Source organism: Theileria parva, chromosome 1, assembly GCF_000165365.1.
Source record: "Theileria parva strain Muguga chromosome 1, complete sequence, whole genome shotgun sequence".
In the NCBI taxonomy this organism is placed as follows: Eukaryota; Apicomplexa; class Aconoidasida; order Piroplasmida; family Theileriidae; genus Theileria; species Theileria parva.
This window is the reverse complement of record NC_007344.1, coordinates 1,527,681-1,551,082: the sequence shown is the minus strand read 5'-3', so window position 1 is coordinate 1,551,082 and position 23,402 is coordinate 1,527,681. Positions and strand designations below refer to the sequence as shown.

The window sequence follows — 23,402 nt, the reverse complement described above, 5'->3', positions numbered from 1 at the left end:
TACATGGCATATTATAACAAATTAATATAAAAATAAAATACAAACATTTACCATAACATACTAACATATATATGTGTAAGAAATTAGGTTTTTAACTGGTTTTACCTTGTCCAGAAATAACAACAGTGTAATTGGGACCTAGTCCGGCACAAGTGATTTTCTCATGTAACAAAGAGTATATTAGTACAGGCTAAAAATAGATTTTGATGATGTAAAACTAACTTGATTTACTGAGTTTTTGTAGCCTGAAATGATAGACACGCCAGGCTGCTTTTGCTGTTGAATTAGAATGTCGACAGAAGATGTAAAGATTAATTTATGGTGAGAAGAATGACCCCAAAGAAACAATTGATTTCCTAACATCAAATTAAATATTAATTAGTAATTATAATTTGATATATATTGATAATTTTTAAAATTTTTTGATAATTTTTGATAATTTTTGATAATAATTTGATAGAATTGTTACCTGAATTAATGCAAGCGGAAGTTCTGTTACCAGTGTAGACATATTTGGGTAAAAAGTTAGCGTCGGTGAATTCAACAATTACAGGAGCAGCGTGGTGGCCTTGAGAAGTGCCACACTGGCCATAATTGTTATCACCGAAAGCTAGGACATTTTTATTATCGTCTATGAGGAGAGCATGTCTGCTGCCAACGGCGATTTGAGTGATGTTTTGAATCAAACTGTGTTTTATCCGAGAGAAAATAGGAGTGGAGTTGGTGATTGTGCTTTCGGAATAAATCTCGCCATAAGTACCGTCACCGTAGTTGAAAACAATGCCACGCTCACTTAAAGCGAGAGCGAAGGAAGTTCCAACACCAATTTGACAAATCCGCTCACTCGCAAAGGAAAAAAATAACCTTGGGTGCTGAATACGCTCACCGTTGAAAGCGATGCCCCAAAAGTACAAACAGCGGCCCTCGTCGCAAACAGCAATGGTTTGTAAATCACTGGAAGATACACACTTACATACAATTTTAACGCCCGGACTGCTCTCCTGATTAGTTAAAATTTCCTTGGGTGAAAAGGTGGCAAACCCACTCAAGTGGCCGGAAAAGTCATTTCGACCCCAACTGAAGAGTCTGCCGCCTTCAACAAGAGCAACTGAGTGGAACTTGCCACAACAGATCTGTTTCACATCAGAAATCTTACTGACAAATGTAGGCTCGGAAACGTGGATTATACCCTTACCAAGCCCAAGCTGGCCGTAATCTCCATTACCGAGCGTGTAAATGAGCTTTTTGGAGGTCAAAAACAACATATGCGATTCACTACAACAAACGTGAGTGATTTTAACATCCGATAAGTTCCGATAAATTGTAGGAGTCCAGTACTCAGAGGCTGAAGAGCCAGAGCTTTCATCCGCTTTCCCAGGGTTATCTACACATTTTATGAAATTCTATAACTTACCTCCCCAAACATATATTACAGTACTTAAGTCGCTATACTGAGGAGTTACATGAACTAAAATATTAGATAAATGGTTAAACTAACTGTTTGAAGTAGAAACTATAGGTTCAGCTTTAACAGTCACCTGAAAAAGTATATTAGTAATAAAATATTAATAAATTATTGGTAAATTAGGAATAAATAATTAACAAAGAGTGTTACTGTGTTTATTAAATTTCCAGAGCTGCTTTCTACGGGTTTCTTTAACTTCTTTACGGGCTTTTGAGGTAAATGTGATGGCATCACTTATATGGTACAGGTTTTAGTTTCATATTTAGGAATAATTCATTAAAAACAAGATAAATTTCTCTTATTTTTAACGTTCATATTTTACATTAAAAACATTAAAAATTTTTATTAGCATTTTTTAATTTTTACTAATTTTTATAGCCTTCACATGATACACATGTGGGTGATTAATTTTGGTAGGTTAAAATTTTGAAAAGTCAAATTCTTTTAATTTTGCTTAATTTATTGTTTTATTTTATTCTGTATATTATTTGTGCCTCAAATATGTATCTTCCTCTGAACAAATACTGATAAACTGAAAAACTCGTATCTTCTAGATATGGCACCTGTAAATTAAAGATTTAAGATGGAATTCAGCCCAAATTTGTTAAATATAAAATATTCTCAAAATTTTCTCCTATATGAAGAACTATTATTCAATTCTAGGTAGAATTTTCTATCTATAATTACATTGATTTTATTATAATTTATATAATTTATTAATTTTTATTTTATATTTTTAGGTTATTAGATAACTTTATTATTAAGAATTTCATATTTGTGGTTAGGTGTTGCAAAAAACGCAAGTCGGACGGATATAAGAAAAGCGTATCTTCAGAAGGCTAAATTATACCATCCTGATTTAAACTCTTCACCTTCTGCACCATCTAAGTTCAAGGAGATCCAGGAAGCTTATAACACACTATATGATGCCAATCGTAGGAAGGAATATGACTCTGCAACAAGTATTTTTAACGCAATTTAATATTAAAATTTAGTTTTTGGACCTTCGTCTAGAACTGGCCAAGCCTACAGATATAACGTTAATAGAGAATATCGCAATTACACTGAAACTCCTTATGAAAATGATAGTTTTGAGAGTCAGTTTAAAGCTGAAGCTCAACGTCTAAGGAGGGAGTGGGAACAAATGGAAGAGAAATTTAGAGTTTGTTAACCCATACAATTATATATAACATTAGATAATACTGTTATTATTAGTTATATTTGACAAATTGTCAACTTTATATAGAAGGAGAATGAGAAACTGTCGAATTTTGAGAATATCTTCAAGATTAGATTCTTTAATAATTTGGGATCGTTTAACCCTTCCAGAACTTATAGATTTTCTGAGTCATATTCTCATCCGTCCACCTTCATCAAGTACTTATTCTACCTCTTCAATAGGATTCTTCCTCTCATTATGTTCCCTCTAGGCTTGGTCTTCTATTTCACAAGGCCTGATCCGTTAGTTTCCTACTGCTCACTCTATATACTACTGTATGCAGTTATTCCATTGTATATAACATTGTGAATAATAACATCCTCTGTAACATAGTTTAGGCCTGGTACTAGGAGGGCTGGTTCAAAAATTCAAATAGTATACGATTCCTATGGTATTTAGTTGAAAATGTTATAAATACTCAGGACGAGCTTACACATTTGATGCTTATGGGAGAAGATATAGGTATTTTTCACTTTCATTTAAAATTTTAGGATTCCCGAGTTTGACCGACGATAACACACCACTAATCTAAACTGTACTCTAATAATTTAATATACTCCGTAATTAAAATATTTTTAATTTTAATAAAACAATTTTTTAAATAATTTTTTAAAATTATATTTTTTGTAAATTATTTATAATTGAGAATTCCATGAGTTTGGAATCATTTTAACATTTTGTACTATAAATGTTCAATGTCCGGGTCAGAACCAGGAAATGTTATTCTTAAAAACATTCTAAAAGGCACTGTTAGGGCTCCAAGGATCCTTTGGTGGCAAGCGAATGAGATTCTGTTTAAGCTTCAGAAACAACAGCGTAGTGCTAGTAAAACCCATCCTTGCACAGCAACATGGTATTTTTCAATAATTTCACCTTTTGAAGGCTTAAACTTGTGAGGTGTATGCGTAGATTCCCTCACAATATGACAAAAAAATGCAGCGGAGAGGCTTCCAGGCATTACCAGTGTACCCTAACCAATAAGGTATTGATAATCTAATTTTATTATTATTAGGAATGGACTATGGAGGAAGATGTAAGTTACATAAAGATTCTGGAAAGGTATTTAATAGCTGAATTTACAATTTTAGTTTCAATTTACTACAAAAAAGACCATCTCAACAAAACAATTAATTCTCATAAACCTTATTAAACTGTTGTGTAATTTGGTTGGAACTGACTACTATATAACCCAGTCGATACATATTGTTGTATAATTTATTTATGAATAGATTAGTGTACACCGTTTAGAAATTCAGGAGGTCTATGCAAATCTTTGAAATAATCGTGTTTGAGAGCCTCCTTTGCGGATATTCTCTGGACCGGGTCCAGCTGGAGCATCCTTGAAATTAGATCAATGCCTGATTCATTTAGCTTTGGTACCTAAAATGTGATATTAAACAGTAAATACTTACAATTGAGGACCACGACTGTTTTTCATAGTAGGAGAAGTCGGGGTTATAAGCTGGCAAGTTGACAACTTGAGGCCAGGAATCAACACTTGGAGTGCCGAGAATCTTAAAAATTCGCTTTAACTGGTCCTGTTCAGATATTCCTGGGAATAGTGGAACTCCATTTATCATCTCTAAACATTAAATTTTTATTAATTTTATGCAAATTTTTTTTTAATTTTATGTAAATTTTATGTAAATTAGATGATTTATGAGTTTACCTGCAAAAATGCATCCAACACTCCAAATATCTACTGCAGTTGAGTATTTCTTAGAACCCATGAGGACATCTGGAGCTCTGTACCATAAAGTCACAACTTCGTGAGTATAACTTCGAACAGGTATTGCAAAAGCCCTAAAATGTTATATACAATACTTATATGTAGTTAAGATTAATGTAAATAATTGTGAAAATTATGTCAACAGTACCTTGCTAGTCCAAAATCTGCTAATTTTAGGACGCCTTCTCTGTTAATTAGGAGATTTTGGGGCTTTAAGTCGCGGTGTAGAATCCTGTGGTCGTGACAGTATGAGATCCCTCTGAGGATCTGATACAGAAACGACTTTGCAGTTGTGGGCTCCAAACCACCTAACAAATTATTATATCAACAAATTTTGATTGGATAACAATATTATAGAGAATATTCGTTAAAATTACAGGAGGAATGTATAAATATCTGAAATATTGTCAAATGGTACCATCACAAGCATCTAATAATTTCTTTAAATCTTGATCTAGGTATTCAAAAACTAAAGTTAAGCATTTTTCACTGTGGATAACGTCCCTAAGCCAGACAATATTAGGATGATGAAGCTCTTTAAGAAGACTAATTTCCCGAATGGCTAAGAAAAGTGAGAATAATGGGACTAACCTGTGCTAGGAATGCCTTCGTCTTCTTCTTCGACTCTAATTTTTTTCAGGGCGCAAATTTCTCCATGGTTATTCTGGGCTTTGTACACTACTCCGTAGGTACCTTCCCCAATCTTTTCCATCTTGTGATATCGCCTCATTTCGTTTTTGTCTTGAATCAAAACATCTAAGAAATTCTAAATGATGCCCGGATTAACATTATACATCTATTTGCATAGAATAAACAAATTATATTCTATAAATCACTATACACGTCCGTTGTCAGGTGATGCCAAAACATGTAGAATAAATACTCATTAAAACCTTGTAAAATTTTAATAAAAAATTCAATGAATGGAAGATAATTTATTTATTTTAAAATTTCTCTAATATTAATTAGTCTTTGCTCCAAATTTGCGAAATTCTCCAGTCGGCATTCACGGACAATCTTCCAGGTTTTGATCTGAAATCATTTATTAGATTTAACTCACCATACCAGATCTATTAGAGATGGTCCAACTTCCTCTCCAGTTAGAAGGAATCTTAGGTGTTTCAGATTCTTCTTACCGCTAACCATGGCTTCGTTCACAAGATTCGCAAAGTTGGCATGTAAATCAACTGCGTTTTTACTAAACATTAATTAGTTTTCACTAACGTTTACCTCTTCTCAAATATCAAATTTAACTCAAACTTCAGCCATACCTTAAATTCAGGGTCCAATTCCTCATCTAAACATATATATACTACTAAGTAGTTCGATATATATGTATATAACTCCAATATTTGTGTTTTATACTATTAATCAGTTTTTACCTTTATTTTTGGTTAAATTTTCATAATTGTAGCTTAGAGCTGAGTTTACAAGATTAAAATAGTCGCTCAGAGTTACTAGTCTCTTTTGGTATATTTCAAGTAGTTGGTCCATTACTAGTGATGTGTTCATTCTACCACCCTCCTCATTATTTTCATTATAAAACTGTGCAAAATTTAAAATCTCGGATTTCAGTCCTTCAATACTCAAGCTGTTTATGTATCTTCTGTTTAGGTGTAACAGCTTTTTATAGTCGAAAACCGCAGGCTCGTTATTCAGCAGGTCAAATGAAAACATCTTAATTATATCGCCGACTTCATATATCTCATTACTATAATTATATAATTAACATTAAAATTACCTTGTAATATACTTAGTTCCTAGAAAAGTTAAGTAATTTATCAGAGGGAGTCTGCAAATCCCATTAAGCCTAATGAAATTTTGAGCAGTTTTGAACTAACCTTAGCTGAGTAATTGTGTAATCTTTGGAGTTTGGATTTCTTTTACTCAATTTAGTCTTTTGCTCATCGTGGAGCAGAGGCAAATGTACAAATTTTGGACATTTATAATCCAATAATTTAAACAAATACTGTTGCCTATGAGATTATTCATATAGAATTATTCATGTGTGGATTGGTGAAATAATTAAAATTGTGTAAAGTGGTACTTGTGGAGATTAGTTGTGTGTTCTGAGCCTCTTATTATGTGAGATACATTCATGAGAACATCGTCTACACAACTGCTAAAGTTGTACGTAGAAACGCCGTTTCTTCTCACTAAAATAAAGTCGTCAAACTCATCGCCTTCACTTCTAAACAATTTATATAGTGTGTTAAACAGTGGAATTGAATAAAATCTATTTAAAACCTTAGAAGAATGATAAATTTGAGATTTTTCAGCTTTGCTTTAATTTCATTTTGGGATAACTTAGAGCACTTTTTACACTTATAGTTAAATTTAAACTTGAAAATCCTCTAAAAATTTGTTAATAAAGTTTTAAAAACTATGCAAATAGGTTAAAAATACTCCGAGGAATTTTGTGAAGAAGTTTTCTTTGCAAAAGCAATAATATGCCTTGTTACTGTCAATTAATTTTTGAGCGAATTTTCTATAAAATTGACAAAATAAAAATAAATTACTTGTATATTTCTTTTCTATTTGATTGATAATACATGTCTCCGTTTAGCCTATTAACACCTTCATCCCATCCTAATCCTATCCAACTAAACAAATTATTAACCATAAAACTTAATTATATTATTTAGTAATAATTTACACAAACTTTAGGGAAGAAAAGATATCTTTAAGGCTATTTTGGTTATTTCTTGAAGAGTCGGTATCATCAATTCTAAGTATTAATTTGCCATTGTTCTTCTTTGCAAATATATAATTGTATATATAAGTTCTTAGAGAGCCGATGTGTAGAGGACCAGTGGGAGAAGGAGCGAATCTAACTCTAACTTCTTCGCTTCTGAAATCACTTAAAAAGTTATCATAAGTTAAACGATTTTCATTGTGCGGTAAATTAGCACTATTGTCATGTGTTGGAGGATTTGAGTGATTAGAGAGTTGTAATTTTGGTTGAGTAGTGGAGTTTTTGCGATTAATAAAACAAGGGTTAAAGAAGGATTTAGAACCATTTACATTATTAAAATTTATATTATTAAACCGATAAGATAGGGTGTAAGGGGTTAAAAGAAGGAAAATGTGTAACACATTGTATATGGTCCAAAGAGTTGAACAAACACACATAATAAAATAACATTTCAAATTTTTAATTAATTAATAGTATTATGATAATATTGTATTATAATTGGATAAACATAATGATAATAAATGAGTGAGATGTGTCGGTATGTTGTTTAGCATATGAGGAGGTGGAATCCAGGGAAAATTGATGATTAATATATAAAAATATTAGGCAGGAAAAATCCAGTGAATATAAAAGATTAAAATGTAAAATTAATAAATTCCCTAAAAATAAGGTGTTAAGTGTGCGATTATGTTGAAAAAATAATAAAATTGTATGATCATAGAATTATATAAACCATAGAATATTAAGAGTATACATAAAGATTATCTCGATCCTATAATGGAAGACGCGATAAAATGTAGTAATAAACAGTATGGGACACAAAAGACTTAGTTATTTGTCTGAAAATAGTATATAGTAAAGGGGAGGTGTTAAGACGATAAATTTTAAGGTGTGTTTTAAGAATTGACCAGGAAACTATTGAATTTTTAATACTGATCTTGAGTTGGATCTTTGTTTAGCAAATTGAGGTGGGTAATTAATAATTTCGAGAAGTGAGTACGTACGGAATTTTCAAGTCACAACTAATCGCCCCCACAAACACGGTAGTACTTTAATACCTCACATATACAGTCATTGTTATTTATATTATATAAAATATTGATAGTCTTTTTTTATTAGGATCCAGTTTATTTTTTAAAATTGTGTCGAAGTTTTAATACTTTAGTGAAATAAAGCAGTTTAACATTACTTTCAATAATTTCTTTTTCGAGACTAAGTTATAACATAATAAATTGTTAGTTTTAAGCCCGGAAAGAACACTTATTAAAATATTTATAAACCAAAAAGATGGGTAAGGAAAAGACTCACATCAACTTGGTTGTTATCGGCCACGTCGATAGTGGAAAGTCCACGACGACAGGTCACCTGATCTACAAGCTCGGTGGAATTGATAAGAGAACTATCGAAAAGTTCGAGAAGGAGTCCGCAGACATGGGAAAGGGAAGCTTCAAGTACGCTTGGGTTTTGGATAAACTTAAGAACGAAAGGGAAAGAGGTATTACCATCGACATTACCCTGTGGAAATTCGAGACTGGTAAATACTACTACACCGTTATCGACGCACCCGGACACCGTGACTTCATCAAGAACATGATCACAGGTACCTCCCAAGCAGACGTCGCAATGTTGGTTGTCCCGGCAGAGAGTGGTGGTTTCGAGGCCGCCTTCTCAAAAGAGGGTCAGACCAGAGAACACGCCTTGTTAGCTTTCACTCTTGGTGTTAAGCAAATGATTTGTGCCATCAACAAGATGGACAAGTGCGACTACAAGGAGGACCGTTACAACGAGATCCAGAAGGAAGTTTGCGGATACCTTAAGAAGATTGGATACAATGTAGAGAAGGTACCCTTCGTCCCAATCTCAGGTTTCCTCGGTGATAACATGATTGACAAGTCAGACAAGATGCCATGGTACAAGGGGAAAATCCTAGTCGAGGCACTTGACCTTATGGAACCACCAAAGAGACCAGTAGATAAGCCTCTGCGTCTTCCAATTCAAGCCGTCTACAAGATTGGAGGTATTGGAACTGTCCCGGTAGGAAGGGTTGAGACTGGTCAACTTAAAGCAGGAATGGTTATAACCTTTGCACCAAGCCAAATCACAACTGAGTGCAAGTCCGTCGAAATGCATCACGAAGTTGTTGAAGTGGCTCTCCCCGGTGATAATGTCGGTTTCAACGTGAAAAACGTTAGCACCTCAGACATTAGAGCCGGCCATGTTGCATCTGACAGCAAGAACGATCCCGCAAAGGAGGCCAATGGATTCGATTCACAGGTCATAGTTCTCAATCACCCAGGAACCATCAAGGAAGGATACTCACCAGTCGTCGACTGTCACACTGCCCACATCTCGTGTAAGTTCGATAAGATCCACTCGAGGATGGACAAACGTACCGGAAAGACACTGGAGGAAAACCCCAAAACCATCAAGAACGGAGACGCAGCTATGGTCACCCTCAAGCCAAACAAGCCCATGGTCGTCGAGACCTTCACAGAATACCCGCCCCTCGGTAGGTTCGCTGTCAGGGACATGAAACAAACTGTTGCCGTCGGTGTTATTAAGACTGTAGAAAAGAAGGAACCTGGCTCCTCTGCCAAGGTCACCAAATCAGCTCTCAAAGCATCCAAAAAGTAAATGAAGTTTATAATCTATTACCTCTACACAGTACTACATAATATATATTCACATTATTTATTGTATTATCAATATCAATGTTTTCGTAATTTGATGCGTCGTGGATTATAAGGCGGGGTAACGGTGTAAGGAATGAAATAAAAAAAATAATTTGTAAATATTAATTAAACAGTAATATTTTAGTTTTTTTACCTAAATTGTTAAAATTCTGCAGTAAAAATGAGTACTCTCAGCGAAAGAATGAAGGCACTTGAAGCCGAAGAGTTTCTTCTCAATCGCAACCCAAATAGAACGGTAACGACTCAGTCAGCTATAATAATGATAACTTCATTAATTTTCAAATTTATATTCTATTAAATGAGTTAATCAAACATGAAATACTTCACTGAATAAGATGTGTAAAAATTAACTCAATTTCCAATAATTATATTAAAATTTTGGTAATTTTAAGAAAATAAGTATAAAATTTTTAATTTTTAAACTTTGGTGGAGTATTTAACCGTGGTTTTAGAGTTTGTTTCCAATTGTGTACCCAGAGTTCTGGGAGTGGTACAAGAAGGCCCAAGCGTCGTTTTGGACTGCAGAAGAAATCGATTTCTCAATGGATTACAACCACTGGCATAGGCTAAATAAAGATGAACGCCACTTCATTACAAACGTATTGGCGTTTTTTGCAGCAAGGTGTGTTGAAAGGACTTTATGAATATTTAGCGACGGGATTGTTTTGGAGAATTTAGCCCTGAAGTTTCTGAGGGACGTGAAGATTCCAGAGGCACAGAGCTTCTACTCATTTCAAATAGCAGTGGAAAACATCCACTCAGAGACTTACAGTCTGTTGATAGAAAACTACGTGAAGGACGAGGCTGAGAAGAGGAGACTGTTCATGGCAATTGAGACGATTGACGCGGTAAAAGATAAGGCAAACTGGGCAAAAAAGTGGATCACAGATGAAAACTCATTTGCAGAAAGAATTGTACACAATTATCACAACATTATACTTAACTATTGTTAAATTAGTGTAGAATTAGTGTAGAATTATTATACTTAACTATTGTAGAATTAGTGTAGAATTAGTTGGAATAATTAGTGTAAAAATTAATTGTGGATTAGGTGGCGTATGCAGCAGTGGAGGGAATATTGTTTAGTGGAAGTTTTTGTGCTCTTTTCTGGCTTAAGAAAAGAGGTCTGATGCCAGGGTTGACATTCAGTAACGAGTTGATTGCGAGGGACGAAGGACTACACGCAGATTTCGGATGCTTCATATACCATAACCTCAAGCATAAATTGCCAGAAGAAGCAGTTCAGCAAATAATTAAGGAGGCTGTTGTGGTAGAGAGGAGTTATATATGTGACTCTCTACCCTGTGACTTGATAGGAATGAACTCACGTAAGAAAATTTTAACTCATTGTCTTATAGAATTGATGACGCAATACATTGAATTCGTGGCTGATAGACTCCTACAGGCTCTAGGAGTTAGACCGGTATACAACGTTACAAACCCATTCGACTGGATGCAATTGATATCAGTTCAGGTAAGTAGTGGTCCTTGATCATGGAAATTCTAGGGGAAAACAAACTTTTTCGAAAAACGAGTAGGAGAATACCAAAAGGCTGGAATCATGGCGAATCACCATGAACAAAAGTTCTCAACGGATTTGGAATTTTAAATTGATATTCTCCAAACTATATGTTTATTTACAATTATATGTGTTTATACAAATTATGTGTGTATATCCATGAGAATTATATGTGTAGTTGTGGTGTTGAATGTGCTGGATATTAGTGTAGTAAAATAGTAAAATGTGTATATGATAGATGTTTTGTAGAATAATTAAAGGGACGCCAGGCCATCCCTTAAAATGTAAATTACTTTTTAAGAAGTATTTACACATTTCAGTTGGGCTGTGTAACCAAAAGATTCTAGATAAGCAAGCCCTGCTATTGAACGAAAATGTGCTCAAAATAAAGAACAAAAATGCAAGGAAAATGCTGGAAGTGTTATCTCTGAGAAATCCATACTTAGGAAACAATAAAGTTAACTTCTTGTCGCAGTTCATAAAATCAGAGAAGAAGGTTTATCCAAATAATGTAATTTTATTAAGAAATGGCCAGAAGTATGAGTCATTTGATACAGATTCAGTACTTTTAGTGGAACATTGTGGTTTAGAATTTCTAGGAGGGACTGCACAGGTTGAGTTTCCTGTTACAGAGCTAGAAGAAGTCGTGAATAAATTACTAAATGCTGGAATTGATGTAAATGTGTATGAAGAATTGGTAAATGGGAGCATATTTACAAGTGAAAATAAATCCTTCTACCTCTCTAACATTTACTATTCAAACAAATTAAACCATGATAGGGATGAAACTCAAACATGTATTTCCGGTGATATAAAACCAACTATAGAATCAAATGATAAATTGGAAGGATTTGAAATAACCACAGATTCTGTGTCTAAAAGTGATAATAAAGTGGTTGGACTGGGATTTGATGAGAATGGCTATAGTCTTAGCGTGATAGATTTGAAAGGTGATGTATCAATATACAATAACTTAAATGAAATATGTGTTGAAGATTACCTAAATAAGCTTAATAACAGAATAATTATTCTACAAGATGGATCAGCTAGGATAAAATCAGTCTTCAAAAACTTGCCAAACGTTCTACATTATCATATTATGCAGGTAACAAAATATTTGAATAGTTAATATTTAGGGTGGATGTATCGGAGATTCATTTCATATGTCAGTTTTACAGGAGATTATAACGAGGCTTAACATAAAAATTAACTTTAAGGTTAAGAGAGTGGATTCTGGGAATTTAGAAACTGGGAAATTTAATTACCTGGATAATAGAGTTATTAACCAACTCGGCGACTTTCACGAACAAGTTGTATCACCAAGTTCACCCAGTTACGTAAAAAAGTACTTTAAGAGACTGCTGTATAGATACCCAAAGGAGTTGAGTGGAACAATACAGGAGATAAATAAGATACTCTCAGGTCTAACAGTGTCAATGGTCCAAGTTAAAAACGTCTACAACCTGGATGAATTGAGCCTAGAAAATCTTATTTCACTAATTGATGTGTATGAGTATTACTCAGAAAATCTCCCTAACAAACTTATTCCCCTACTTTTTGATCTTGTTCTTAACGATTTGAATGTGAGTGTCAAGTACGAAAATTTTAAGAAAATTTTTGCTAAAATGAATAAGGTTGTGAATTCATATGTTTCAGAAAACTGGGACAAGAAACATCCAAAACCGCAAAATAATCTAACCCGTCAACTGATACAGAAGGTAGTTTACTAAATAGTTTGAATAATTATTTAAAATTTTAATCAGTTGATCATACTGGTTATAGATGAATAAGAGTGAGATGATAAGGAGAGATTTGTTGGTTAATGAGTTGAACAGAGTTGAACGTTCATTTGAAAGATTATTGAATGAAATTTACACCAAGTTTGTTGACTCCGACCCCGGGAATGCTAGTGAATACTTCAAGAATAACATGACTAGTGATATACGCTATAACGATAACATTATATACCTAAAGAGATTATCCAGTAAAGTTAACCATGTGAATTTGAACACCATACAGGTAATTAATTATTTTTACGTTGTTTTAGGTTGTTGAAGACAAAAAGTTAATTAGTTGTTATGTGAGTGATGATGTAAATTTAAGGCTGTTGGAGTACATTAACGAATCCCAAGTACTAGATCATAGAGTTTCAGAGGTTATCTCAAAGTTACAAAAGTCACTTAATCCTTACAAACAAGTGATACAAATAGTTTTACACTTTGTAGTAACACTGCAGGTATTGTGTATACAAATTTATGATTTTTAGAGTTTCTACGAACATGTTACACATGCAATTTTAAATCAATGGACCCTAGATAAGCCCACAGAAGTGGAAGAAAGTTCGTCTTTTACTTCAATTTTAAGTAATCTTGGCCTATACTGTCCTTCCAAACACGATAATTACCCAATGAATACCAACACTAATACCCAGAACATTAGAGAGGTAGGTGAAAAAAAGATTAACAGAGCCTTGAAAAGGTTAGATCCTAAAGTTGTTGATAAAGTGAATATGCTAATAAACTATTTGTACAATATAACAAGATTTAATGTTGACCGTGACTTGGTGCATCTATCCCATGATAACTTACCTCCCCCAAGCTTTACAAACTCGCCAGTACTGTACATCCTAATTTTTAATGGAATGCCTAATAAGATAGATAATCAAGATACTATTGAAGATGGAGAAACTGGCAACTTGATAGTTTATGTTGGTGAAACAGGTGATATTCTGAGTAGATTGCAACGACATAGAAGTAAAAAAAATGCTCAGTTGAGTGAATATCTCCAGGACCAGTTCATCAATTACAATCAGGAATTAAACAATTATTTACACTTTTTATATAATAGGGAAAGTACAACTGAGGATGTTGGAATTATAAGTAATGATGAAAACACTAGAGAAATTTTGAAGAGTGGGTTAATGGTAGAATTTGATAAAGTGGAGGCGATATTGGTAAAGTTGAAGAGCAGAAGAGAGTGTAAAGAGGCTGAGAAGAAAATAATACAATTCACGTACAAATATCCGAATCTGTACATAACGTTGTCGAAAAGAGATGGACAACAACACCATATACCATGTGTAGACTAATGTGTAAAATAAACTAATTGTGAATTGAAGAAAATTGTTAAATATTAGTTGAAAGCGATTTTTTAATTAACTTGTCAAAATCTGTGGATTCAATGGTAGAACCCACGATATAGGTAGGGTTTACAATAATTAAGTTGGTTAAAATTTCAGTGTAAATAAACTTGAGAGTGTCCTCCAAACTAGGAACGTCGCACGAAGTTAAGCAGACTAATTTGTAACCTAATAGAAATCTACATAACTAGGATTGGGAAAATTAAATATAGTATATAGATACACAAGAGGAGAGTTTTACCTGTAATTGTCTCGAAATAATGTATTTTATATTCATGTGTAGTACAAGTGTTGAAATAAGAGGTAGAGATGCCCTTGAAGTTGTTGATCTCATTAATCTCGCAGATAGTCTTACTAAATGACTTCAGACCATTCAGAAAACCAATCAATAATTTCTCGTAAGTCTTGTATCCATCGACATCTGAGGAATTATGAGATGTGGTGGAATGTGTTAGATTTTCAATAGCATTTTTTACATTATTGTTGTACAGATTGGAGTAAATTAATTTGACCCTGTAAAATATGTAAAAACTGTAAATTTCAACCATATTGTGTGATAGAAATATAAAATAATTCAGATTTCAAACCCCCATCTAGATAGAGATGAATAAATCCAAAGAATATGAAGTATAAGGAAGTTACCGATGATCTGTATTTTTCTTTCGAATATTTTATGTTTTCCAACTTGACAAAAATTATAACGGAAAATAAAAAATGTCAAGTATGTAACATAAACACTAATATTGCCTTTGTTTACAAAAATATAACTTTTTATGCTCATTCCGAATGCTTATCTTTACATTTTTTTCATCAGTTTTTTAATTTAATCACTGAATCTCAGAATAAAGCCAGTAATGACCTACATTTGGATAATTCTTTGGGATCTGCCAGAGGGAATAGAGCCTTGGTGACACCTTCCAACTCTCTGGAAGGAGTTGCATTAAACGGTAACCAGGATATCGCAAATTTCAACGGCATTGGCGATTCCAAGCCCAGAAATACACTAAATAGTATATACTCATATGATAGGAAGTCTGAGAAAATAAGCCTGCACATCCTGTATGATGTGAACATAGGTGATGAGGACGAAGAGAAAATATGTTATTCGTGTGGAGGAACTGGTGTTTACTTCAAATGCCTAGTGAAAAACTGTAAAAACTATATGCACTTCAATTGCTCGGGTAATGGGTACATCATCATCTACTCCAACTACTCCCAGTTTAACCCACAGTACATGACGAATGGAACGGAGTCAGGACTAACAACTAGACAAGTATCCAACAGTAAGGAGAAATTGGTTAGTTACCGGTTCCTGCTCTGCTATAACCACATCAAGAGTGAAAACATTGCGTATGTCAAGCATACATTCGTGAATCACCTGTATAATATTGCAGAGTTTAATGTACAAAGTCACGTCCATAAACCTACGATTAAGCCTGCTACTAACAAGAAACAAAATAAATTTAACACTCTTGCAGTTCAAACGACGACGACAAGCTCGTTTGCTCCTGGAACTAGTCCTGTAAATGGCTCAATACCTCATGCACCAAGACCTCACCCAGTTGGAGTTACCACGAATGTGGGTATAAACAACATCATCTACGAGTATAATATTTATAAAAAGTCGAACATAATTAAGAATAACAAGCCTATTAATATAAACCATTTCAACATTCTCTTCATCCCGATTTACACTCATCGCAACACCAGCACCCAGACCACCCAGATACTGAATTCTAACATATCTAACACGTCTGAATCGTACACTTCAAATAAACACCTGTCAAGCACTCATGGCACTCCGTATACACCACAACCTGAAGAATGCTACTCGGACATAGTTGAGGATCTAAAGTCCCTGCTAAATGCCGATAACGGGTCCATGCTCACCGTTAACGATTTGAAGAAGCTGGTAATTAACACTGAGTACGGTGTACAGAATATCGTGAATGTGATAAGGCAGTTGTTGTACCCTAACACAGCCCCAAAGCTCCCAGCTCAGTATTCTGGGCCTAACACTCTACTGGAGGATGAAATATATAACGTCGTGTATAAAAAGCCGAAATTTGTACTACTTAAGCTGTATAACAAGTATATCTGGATGTCAATAATTAAACTGTATAATAATAAATATAAATTTGAAAAACTGGTAATTCTCCACTATTTATCAATCAGCCAGATGGAGTACATTTACCTCAAGTACATCGTCAACTCAATTTACTTCTTTAACACTCGTACGATAAATCCAATTAATCCGTTAAGTGATAGTAATCTCACTAATGGCACTGAAGGTAACACAGCTAACCATGTCAGCAGAGGCTCTAACAGTAACATGACCTTCATATATACTAGAAAGTCTGAAAACGACACGATCCATGAAGACTCTGAGGAGGATGGAAACAACAGAATTGTGAGTCTGTACGGCTATAACTGGAGCATTAACCCAACTGTGGGTCTGGGTTCAGAAGACACAGATGAAGAGGACGAACTTTCAGAAAACACCGAAAATGGATTTGTAGAGAGGCAGATAACGTGTATAGTGAGGTCACTGAAGTTGATAAAGAACGAGATTGAGAAGCACAAGGTTGCCATGAATGAGAGGATAAGTAATGAGAAGTACAAGGGTTTGATATATAATAAAACGGCAACTAACCACTACATTAACCTCTCAAATCTTCTTTTTCACTACAACAAGTTTCTTTTCTCGATTAAAAAATCAATTCTGCACTACAATAATGTAGGCTTAGATGATGATGAGGAACTTGATAGGCTAAAGGCGTTTGACGGGAGAAGTGACTCAGGAGATACATCGGAGATTGGAGAGGGTAGTGAAAGGCGTGGGTCTACTGACTTGTTGGATGAGAGCCTTAAACAGAACGTCAACGATAACATAAACTTGGAGTACTGCTCAGTGTGTTTGTTGAGTGAGTTGAGCCACAAGAATATTCTATTGCAGTGCCAGAAATGCTTTATACGAGTCCATTACAACTGCTATAATCCCACTGCAAATAATAATAATAATTCCACCGCTGCCTCCAATAGCTACAACTCTACGATACCCTCGTATGGCACTAGTGGAACATCGACAAATAACACCAACAACAGTAATAATCAAGTGGTTGAAACTGCTTTTTTCTGTGACCCCTGTTTAATGGAGAGGAAATTTGAAAATAACTATAACACGGCTATTTGCATCTCATGTCTGTCTTCTGGAGGAGCGATGAAGATCATCTACGTCAACAACAGCGTTAAGTTTATACACCTGGTCTGCCTCGCATTCATTATGCCAAGTATCACGTTTAACTTCCAGACTAACCAGTTCTCCCTAACATCAAACAGCGCTTTCACAAACATGAAAGTCTGCTCCATATGTAACGTCATAGGGGGAATCCAGATACAATGTTGTTCAACACAGCCTTTGTATGAACAGGGTTTCGAAAACTCACAGTCAGATAGTTCTCCAAACCACACCTACTCAGATCTTAACGGAATAGATAATAATTTAAGACCAACTAAGGGAAATAAGTCGCCAAGGAATAAAGTGGATCTGGACCAGAAACTAAACGGAGTTGGGGAAATGAAGATAGTGGAAGTAGGGTGTAATGAGGAAAATACGTCTGAGAGGTGTGATGTGAGCTTTCACCCAATGTGCTGTCTGTTGAGTGGATGTTACATAAAGTACTCTAATTTAAATAATATAAACTTGTATAAGCTGAACAACAGCATCAACACTAACCTTCTCCAGTACTTGATACTCAAGCCGTTGTGTATTAAGCATACGACGCAATCACATACAAACAAGTATTTTTCAAATTATTTAATAATTTATTTATTTCAGGTTTCTAAATGATCAATGTATAAAGAGAAGTTATGCGTATACCCACTATATGTATCACCCAGATGGGTTTAAGAGTAAAAAGAAGTACTTATCGCTGCCAATAGAACCCATTTACTCGCCAGTCACAATAACCAAAAATGGTCCAGTAAAATCACAGCCTAAATTACTGACCAATAATCTATACAACTGTAAGTTTATACTCAGCGCTCTTGATACAATTGGTCAAATTGAGCAAAATTTTATTACACATCATAGAATTTATTTCTCAATTGGATCTAATTTAACAAATAATTTGTAGACGAGTTGATGAACAAGAAGATGAAATATAATGAGCCTTATTTAATATCTGTAATCTACGGTTTGCCGAGAGGTTTATCGGGCGACGTATCAAAATACGGAATATACTCAATTACACAATATTTAACCAGTATTCCCCATACACATTAATTTGTAATTATATTTTACACGCTAAGTATATGTTTGTGTCTGAGAATCTAAATGATAGGCCATGCCGAGTCAGGTAGGTTGCAAATTAATGACTGTTGTATAGATTCAATATCTGACGATGAAAAATACCGCTGGCTGTTCTTATATTTAACATTAACAGATAAGCAAAGATTAGAATTACATAGTACAATAAAAAACACCACCAGTAGGCCGTTCAAAGTAAAATTTAATCCAGACTTGAGAGTTAGTTACATAGATTACTATAAAAAGTGTAAAAATATATCCAACACAATTATTCATACATACGAAAGAGTTCTAAACGAATTTGAAACCGACGAGCCGAAAGCCGAATCTAGCGATGAGGTTGGAGGGAATTACAATTTGTACATTAACAACGAAAATTTATTAAATGTCCTGATTCAACTTAAAAAAAGATTCAATGTGCCAAATATTAGACCAATTTGGAATAAAATCGGGATTTCCGTAAAGCTACGGGTCATTCTGGATCCGTTATACCAGCTGGATACAGAATTTAATGACAATCAAGATATATTTAACAATGACCCAGATATGGATGGTGAACCTTCTATATTACAATACGTCCAAAATAGTTTCTATAACGAAGGAGATTATGAAAAACTGAGACAATTACTCAGAGAAAAAAAATATGATGCCAACTTTGTAATCACGGACGGAACACTAAACAGCTGTTACAGGAAATTAGTACAACTAAGAAACGCATTCTACAAGGATGTTATTAATAACATAGAGGTGGGGGAAACAATAAAGCGAAATTTCCTAGATCGGTTGAAAACGCAACCGCAGTATTTTCAAAATGATGACATCCCAAACTCTAAAAACAGTGCACGGTTCATCAAATATTTAAGCATCCTGAAGTATAAACTGAATCAGAACTTCATAATCTCCAGGAACAGGTACTATGTCCTCTTTGATGCTACACAAGACGCTCCGAATGGGACATATCTTACTGTGTCAGGTGCCATACTCCGGGGTAGACCAAAACAACCGGAACCCTCACGAGTTCCCGCTAAAAAGAGAACTAAAAAGTGGGATTTGGCAAGATTGAGGAGGTGTATAATTGAAGAACCTCCTGTACTCCCCTATTGTACATTTAACAAAACTGGAACTGGGAATAAAGTAGCTAAAGGTGATGAGAGTGGCCCTAATGTTTCAGAACCAAATTATAGCAGTTACTCAGATATTGTAGACGGCTCAAAGTATGATGTCGTTATAGTAGGGGGTGGAATAGGAGGACTGGCAGCGTTCAATTACCTAAAGTCTAAAAAAGTAAACGTCGTGTGCCTGGAGGCCAGAAACAGAATTGGTGGAAGAACCTTCACCACTTTCTTTAAGAAAAACGCAAGTAACCCTAGTGAACAAATTAGCGTCGACCTGGGTCCAAACTATCTCCACTGCAATAACTATATCATCAACAATTTTAAAAAAGATAAGTTACAAAGATCCCCAAATTACAAATATGATCACGACTTAAGCTCCCAGGTTAGTGATTCAGTGAATAGTGATCAGAATGAAATTGAGACCCCTGTAAGCTTAGTACATCAGGCATACAATCCTTACAAGGACATACGTAACAAGAGAAAGTATAATAAATCCATCCTTGGTGTTACTAATTATATAAAACCACTGGTGGGTGACTTGAGTGGGTACTCTAACTGGGAGCCAACACTGTATACTAATTGGTATAATCATAAGAATGGTAGTAAAATCAGTTTTGGATCAGTTGTAAAGGCCAATTTCATAGTTGATAAAATCATCATGCAATCTAACAAGCTGTTTCATCAATTATATGGTAATCATTCATTTTTCAAGAAATACGGCTACAAAGACAATGGAGTCAATAATTTGTTGCCGGATGATAGTTATATCAATGAAGAACCAGTTGAGGGGCTTAAACCTGAAGATGAAGTTGATTGTGAAGGGCTAAGTGAAGATTCTGACAGTAACGAATGGTACATTAGGGAGGTGGAAGAGAACAAAGGATTCGGAGTGGATGAAATCAAGAGTCTGTGGGATGTGTACTATTTTGTGTATAGAAACATAATAGATGAATTCAATCGAAATAATGTGACCATAACGAAAGAAGAGCAGGTGTTACTATTCAACATTGTCCAGTCAAGAATGGGCTACAACTCAGACCTAAGAGAAACTTGTATCTCAATGTGTAAGCTGCCAATTCCTTCATCACTCAACACTCACACAGTGTCATCATCTTCACAGACAAGTTTACTCGATAAAAAACTTAATAATGATGAATCACTCATGAATTCAATGTGTGATGATAATTGCTCCTCAACAACTAGTACCACGGCCAACTATAGTAGTTTCAGTGTCAGCCCTAATGAAACAACCACATTCCAGAGTAGCGAGAATAATGGATTAGACAAAAGGAGTTTGGAGTTGTATAAAAGGAGAATAAAACTAGTTTATAATAAGCTGACACGGCTTAATATAGAGAAGTTTAAGGGGAATTCAGACTCTGATAAGCTGGTTATAGACGGCTGGGAGTGGCTATTTAGGTACTTGGTGGGAGTTAATAAGGAATTTATATACCTGAACACTCTGGTTACACAGATTTCGTTGAAAAAAGATGCTGGTGACTTGAATAGTGTGGAAAAGGCTGTAGATTCACCTGATACTGAGGGTTATGACGTAAAATTGGTGTTAAAAAGTAGTGAAACTGATGTAAAATTAAAATCAAATACGGGCTTAGAAGTGTTTGAACCCCAAGATTCTAAATGTGTGTATAGTAAGTATGTGATAGTGACTGTGCCAATAAACCTGCTGAGTGAGATAAGTTTCGTGCCTGAATTAAGTGAAGGTAGAATTAAGAGCATGAGTAACTACAGCATGGGATACCACAACAAGATAGTCATGCGCTTTAAACCAAGCGATATCTTCTGGCCGAGGAATGAAATGCAGTTTAATTCACTGGACCACAGGTTCCAGTTCTTAAACTTACACTGTTACGGGAAGAAGGGATGTATCCTGGCACACTCATTTCCACCATTCAGTAAAAGATTTGAGAAAATGTCCAAGGCTGGCTTGCTTAAAGTGTGTCTGAAACTATTGCACAAGATATTCAATGTCACGAGGAAGATATACCCAGTTGAGGCTTTTGTGACTAACTGGAAAGGTGACCAATATTCGAAAGGAAGTTATTCATACCCAAAAGTTACAGCAAACGACGAAGATATCATACACCTCAAGTCACCGTATCCAACAGATGATCCAAGGGTTCTTTTCTCAGGTAATTTTACTCACTTTAATTTGATTTAGGTGAATATATCAGTAACTCATACTATCAATGTATCGACGGGTCCTTTGATACCTCAATAAGAGCAGCAGAAGACATATACAACATTGGCCTGAATAAAAATAGAGTTACCGTTAAGAAACGCAAGTCAGATGTTATTGATTCTATTGATGCTGTTGATGTGATTGGAAGTGAAATTAAGAGAAAGTTGAAGAAAGAGATTGAAAAAAATGAGAATATGGATTACAGTTTGGATAACATACTCAACAATAGATATAGTGATAACTACGTTGGAATCCCGATACCCTTGCCAAGTAAAAATCTCCTGGGCTATTATCTGACTGATGGGTCCGATGAGTTGATTTCAGACGATAACATGTACCTAGACAACAGTGTTATAAGCGACTACTACACAGATTATAACGCAGTTGAAAGTAAGAGCTTGGATTTCAACAGTAATTATAAGAAAATCAACGATAACACTGCTGGTGGTCAAACTGAAGCTTTAAATCTTGAGAGTAGCGATACTGACATCAGTTCTTGTGATAGCTCAGGACAGGTGGATGAAAATCCAGTGCGTAAAAGGGTGTGCAAACAAGGTGTGGAAGACTACGAGCTGGAGTTATTGATGTTGATAAAGCTGATGCTCAGTGAAAATTCCATCAGAATTGATAAAATCTTGAGTAACTATGATAAGTTTAATAAAATTAGGGCACATTTGCAAAACAGGAATTATATTAATAAATACATCTACTACTCTGAAGTAATCATCAAGGGCCTTTTGTACACTGCCTATCACATGGAGCACAATTCCTGTGGCCTGGAAAAGGGTTATGACACATGTAAAATTATAGGTGTTGATATGGTTGAAGTTGTTGAAGGGTTAAAAAAAAGCGGTAAAAAGGAGGTTGAAATAAGGAATCAAGCGTTCTCAACTGAGATGTTGAAGAGCACATGTAAATTACTGGGTCTGTGGTACGATTTCCTGTGTTATTACTGCCAAAGAGGAGGGGAAGTCTTGCTGTGTGACTCCGCAAGCTGCAGTAAGATTTGGCACTACAACTGCGTACCGGATGAATTCAGACCAGACAACGTCGCGGGTGCGGAGAGTGAGAGGGAAAAGTGGCTGTGTCCAAAGTGCAAAAACTGTAAAATAGAAGTAAGATAAAATAATATTAATAATAAAATAATTTAGAGGGGGGAGAACGGCGCATCTCTGGATGTGCAAAAGTATTGGATCAGGAGAGCGTACTGTTGGAGGGTGAAGGCAGTCATATCAATCTCGATGAAGATTTATCAGAGAATACAGCAATTATTGTATAATTATTAATTTTTTACCATAAAATATAGTAATTACATATGT

The 23,402-nt window shown here is 34.9% G+C and overlaps 11 protein-coding genes across 11 annotated transcripts; 7 read left to right on the top strand and 4 right to left on the bottom strand.

The window, feature by feature from the left end:
- Nucleotides 1-68: 68 nt before the first annotated feature.
- Nucleotides 69-1,866, bottom strand: Herc2 (Regulator of chromosome condensation (RCC1) repeat family protein). The gene is made up of 6 exons (XM_761158.2): nucleotides 1,616-1,866; nucleotides 1,499-1,538; nucleotides 1,415-1,468; nucleotides 470-1,384; nucleotides 223-356; nucleotides 69-190 (listed from the first exon to the last, which is right to left on the bottom strand). Exons 1-6 carry the CDS (start codon nucleotides 1,694-1,696, stop codon nucleotides 92-94), a joined length of 1,323 nt encoding a protein of 440 aa, XP_766251.1. The 5' UTR covers nucleotides 1,697-1,866; the 3' UTR covers nucleotides 69-91.
- Dnajb9 (DnaJ domain protein) lies at nucleotides 1,845-3,200 on the top strand (the record flags this gene model as incomplete). The annotated part of the gene is made up of 7 exons (XM_061305196.1): nucleotides 1,845-2,128; nucleotides 2,251-2,427; nucleotides 2,461-2,627; nucleotides 2,712-2,926; nucleotides 3,023-3,075; nucleotides 3,107-3,146; nucleotides 3,176-3,200. Exons 1-7 carry the CDS (start codon nucleotides 2,104-2,106, stop codon nucleotides 3,198-3,200), a joined length of 702 nt encoding a protein of 233 aa, XP_061161999.1. The 5' UTR covers nucleotides 1,845-2,103.
- A 179-nt stretch (nucleotides 3,201-3,379) lies between these two features.
- On the top strand, nucleotides 3,380-3,815 carry TpMuguga_01g02670 (uncharacterized protein; the record flags this gene model as incomplete). The annotated part of the gene is made up of 4 exons (XM_061305255.1): nucleotides 3,380-3,537; nucleotides 3,567-3,666; nucleotides 3,697-3,743; nucleotides 3,773-3,815. The coding sequence occupies 4 exons, from the start codon at nucleotides 3,380-3,382 to the stop codon at nucleotides 3,813-3,815; spliced, it is 348 nt and encodes a 115-aa protein (XP_061161998.1).
- Nucleotides 3,816-3,901: 86 nt separating this feature from the next.
- On the bottom strand, nucleotides 3,902-5,187 carry CRK2 (Cell division control protein 2-like protein; the record flags this gene model as incomplete). The annotated part of the gene is made up of 6 exons (XM_761156.2): nucleotides 3,915-4,064; nucleotides 4,097-4,266; nucleotides 4,354-4,487; nucleotides 4,562-4,721; nucleotides 4,832-4,975; nucleotides 5,005-5,143. 6 exons carry the CDS (start codon nucleotides 5,141-5,143, stop codon nucleotides 3,915-3,917), a joined length of 897 nt encoding a protein of 298 aa, XP_766249.1.
- Nucleotides 5,188-5,243: 56 nt separating this feature from the next.
- gltX (glutamate--tRNA ligase) lies at nucleotides 5,244-7,545 on the bottom strand (the record flags this gene model as incomplete). Its single annotated transcript, XM_761155.2, has 10 exons — nucleotides 5,244-5,445; nucleotides 5,479-5,611; nucleotides 5,644-5,710; nucleotides 5,796-6,124; nucleotides 6,255-6,389; nucleotides 6,461-6,604; nucleotides 6,661-6,767; nucleotides 6,820-6,901; nucleotides 6,933-7,016; nucleotides 7,076-7,545. The coding sequence occupies 10 exons, from the start codon at nucleotides 7,543-7,545 to the stop codon at nucleotides 5,353-5,355; spliced, it is 1,644 nt and encodes a 547-aa protein (XP_766248.2). The 3' UTR covers nucleotides 5,244-5,352.
- A 621-nt stretch (nucleotides 7,546-8,166) lies between these two features.
- Nucleotides 8,167-9,772, top strand: TpMuguga_01g00726 (translation elongation factor EF-1 subunit alpha). Its single transcript, XM_761154.2, has one exon. The coding sequence runs from the start codon at nucleotides 8,396-8,398 to the stop codon at nucleotides 9,740-9,742; it is 1,347 nt and encodes a 448-aa protein (XP_766247.1). The 5' UTR covers nucleotides 8,167-8,395; the 3' UTR covers nucleotides 9,743-9,772.
- Nucleotides 9,773-9,900: 128 nt separating this feature from the next.
- Nucleotides 9,901-11,410, top strand: RNR2 (Ribonucleoside-diphosphate reductase small chain C; the record flags this gene model as incomplete). The annotated part of the gene is made up of 6 exons (XM_061305049.1): nucleotides 9,901-10,036; nucleotides 10,254-10,423; nucleotides 10,454-10,715; nucleotides 10,853-11,129; nucleotides 11,160-11,275; nucleotides 11,309-11,410. The coding sequence occupies exons 1-6, from the start codon at nucleotides 9,962-9,964 to the stop codon at nucleotides 11,408-11,410; spliced, it is 1,002 nt and encodes a 333-aa protein (XP_061161623.1). The 5' UTR covers nucleotides 9,901-9,961.
- A 148-nt stretch (nucleotides 11,411-11,558) lies between these two features.
- On the top strand, nucleotides 11,559-14,408 carry TpMuguga_01g00724 (MutS domain I family protein; the record flags this gene model as incomplete). The annotated part of the gene is made up of 5 exons (XM_761152.1): nucleotides 11,559-12,425; nucleotides 12,457-13,038; nucleotides 13,103-13,339; nucleotides 13,368-13,556; nucleotides 13,587-14,408. 5 exons carry the CDS (start codon nucleotides 11,559-11,561, stop codon nucleotides 14,406-14,408), a joined length of 2,697 nt encoding a protein of 898 aa, XP_766245.1.
- Nucleotides 14,409-14,445: 37 nt separating this feature from the next.
- Nucleotides 14,446-15,007, bottom strand: TpMuguga_01g02710 (Sybindin-like family protein; the record flags this gene model as incomplete). The annotated part of the gene is made up of 2 exons (XM_061305262.1): nucleotides 14,446-14,627; nucleotides 14,701-15,007. The coding sequence occupies 2 exons, from the start codon at nucleotides 15,005-15,007 to the stop codon at nucleotides 14,446-14,448; spliced, it is 489 nt and encodes a 162-aa protein (XP_061161997.1).
- Nucleotides 15,008-15,081: 74 nt separating this feature from the next.
- TpMuguga_01g02725 (uncharacterized protein) lies at nucleotides 15,082-18,744 on the top strand (the record flags this gene model as incomplete). The annotated part of the gene is made up of 3 exons (XM_061305265.1): nucleotides 15,082-18,260; nucleotides 18,298-18,518; nucleotides 18,596-18,744. 3 exons carry the CDS (start codon nucleotides 15,082-15,084, stop codon nucleotides 18,742-18,744), a joined length of 3,549 nt encoding a protein of 1,182 aa, XP_061161996.1.
- LDL1 (Flavin containing amine oxidoreductase family protein) lies at nucleotides 18,735-23,386 on the top strand. Its single transcript, XM_061305238.1, has 4 exons — nucleotides 18,735-18,817; nucleotides 18,848-22,033; nucleotides 22,063-23,198; nucleotides 23,235-23,386. The coding sequence occupies exons 1-4, from the start codon at nucleotides 18,796-18,798 to the stop codon at nucleotides 23,367-23,369; spliced, it is 4,479 nt and encodes a 1,492-aa protein (XP_061161995.1). The 5' UTR covers nucleotides 18,735-18,795; the 3' UTR covers nucleotides 23,370-23,386.
- The last annotated feature ends 16 nt before the right edge of the window (nucleotides 23,387-23,402 follow it).

Excerpts from the sequence above, each read along its gene's own strand:
- LDL1 (XM_061305238.1), top strand. The coding sequence starts at position 18,796 with ATGATAGGCCATGCCGAGTCAG. Across the intron at positions 18,818-18,847 it reads GATAGGCCATGCCGAGTCAG|ATTCAATATCTGACGATGAA; the intron begins GTAGGTTGCAAA and ends ACTGTTGTATAG. Across the intron at positions 23,199-23,234 it reads GCAAAAACTGTAAAATAGAA|AGGGGGGAGAACGGCGCATC; the intron begins GTAAGATAAAAT and ends AAAATAATTTAG.
- TpMuguga_01g00726 (XM_761154.2), top strand. The coding sequence starts at position 8,396 with ATGGGTAAGGAAAAGACTCACATCAACTTGGTTGTTATCGGCCACGTC.
- Herc2 (XM_761158.2), bottom strand. The coding sequence starts at position 1,696 with ATGCCATCACATTTACCTCAAAAGCCCGTAAAGAAGTTAAAGAAACCC. Across the intron at positions 1,469-1,498 it reads TATAGTTTCTACTTCAAACA|TTCATGTAACTCCTCAGTAT; the intron begins GTTAGTTTAACC and ends CTAATATTTTAG. Across the intron at positions 1,385-1,414 it reads TGTAATATATGTTTGGGGAG|ATAACCCTGGGAAAGCGGAT; the intron begins GTAAGTTATAGA and ends TAAAATGTGTAG.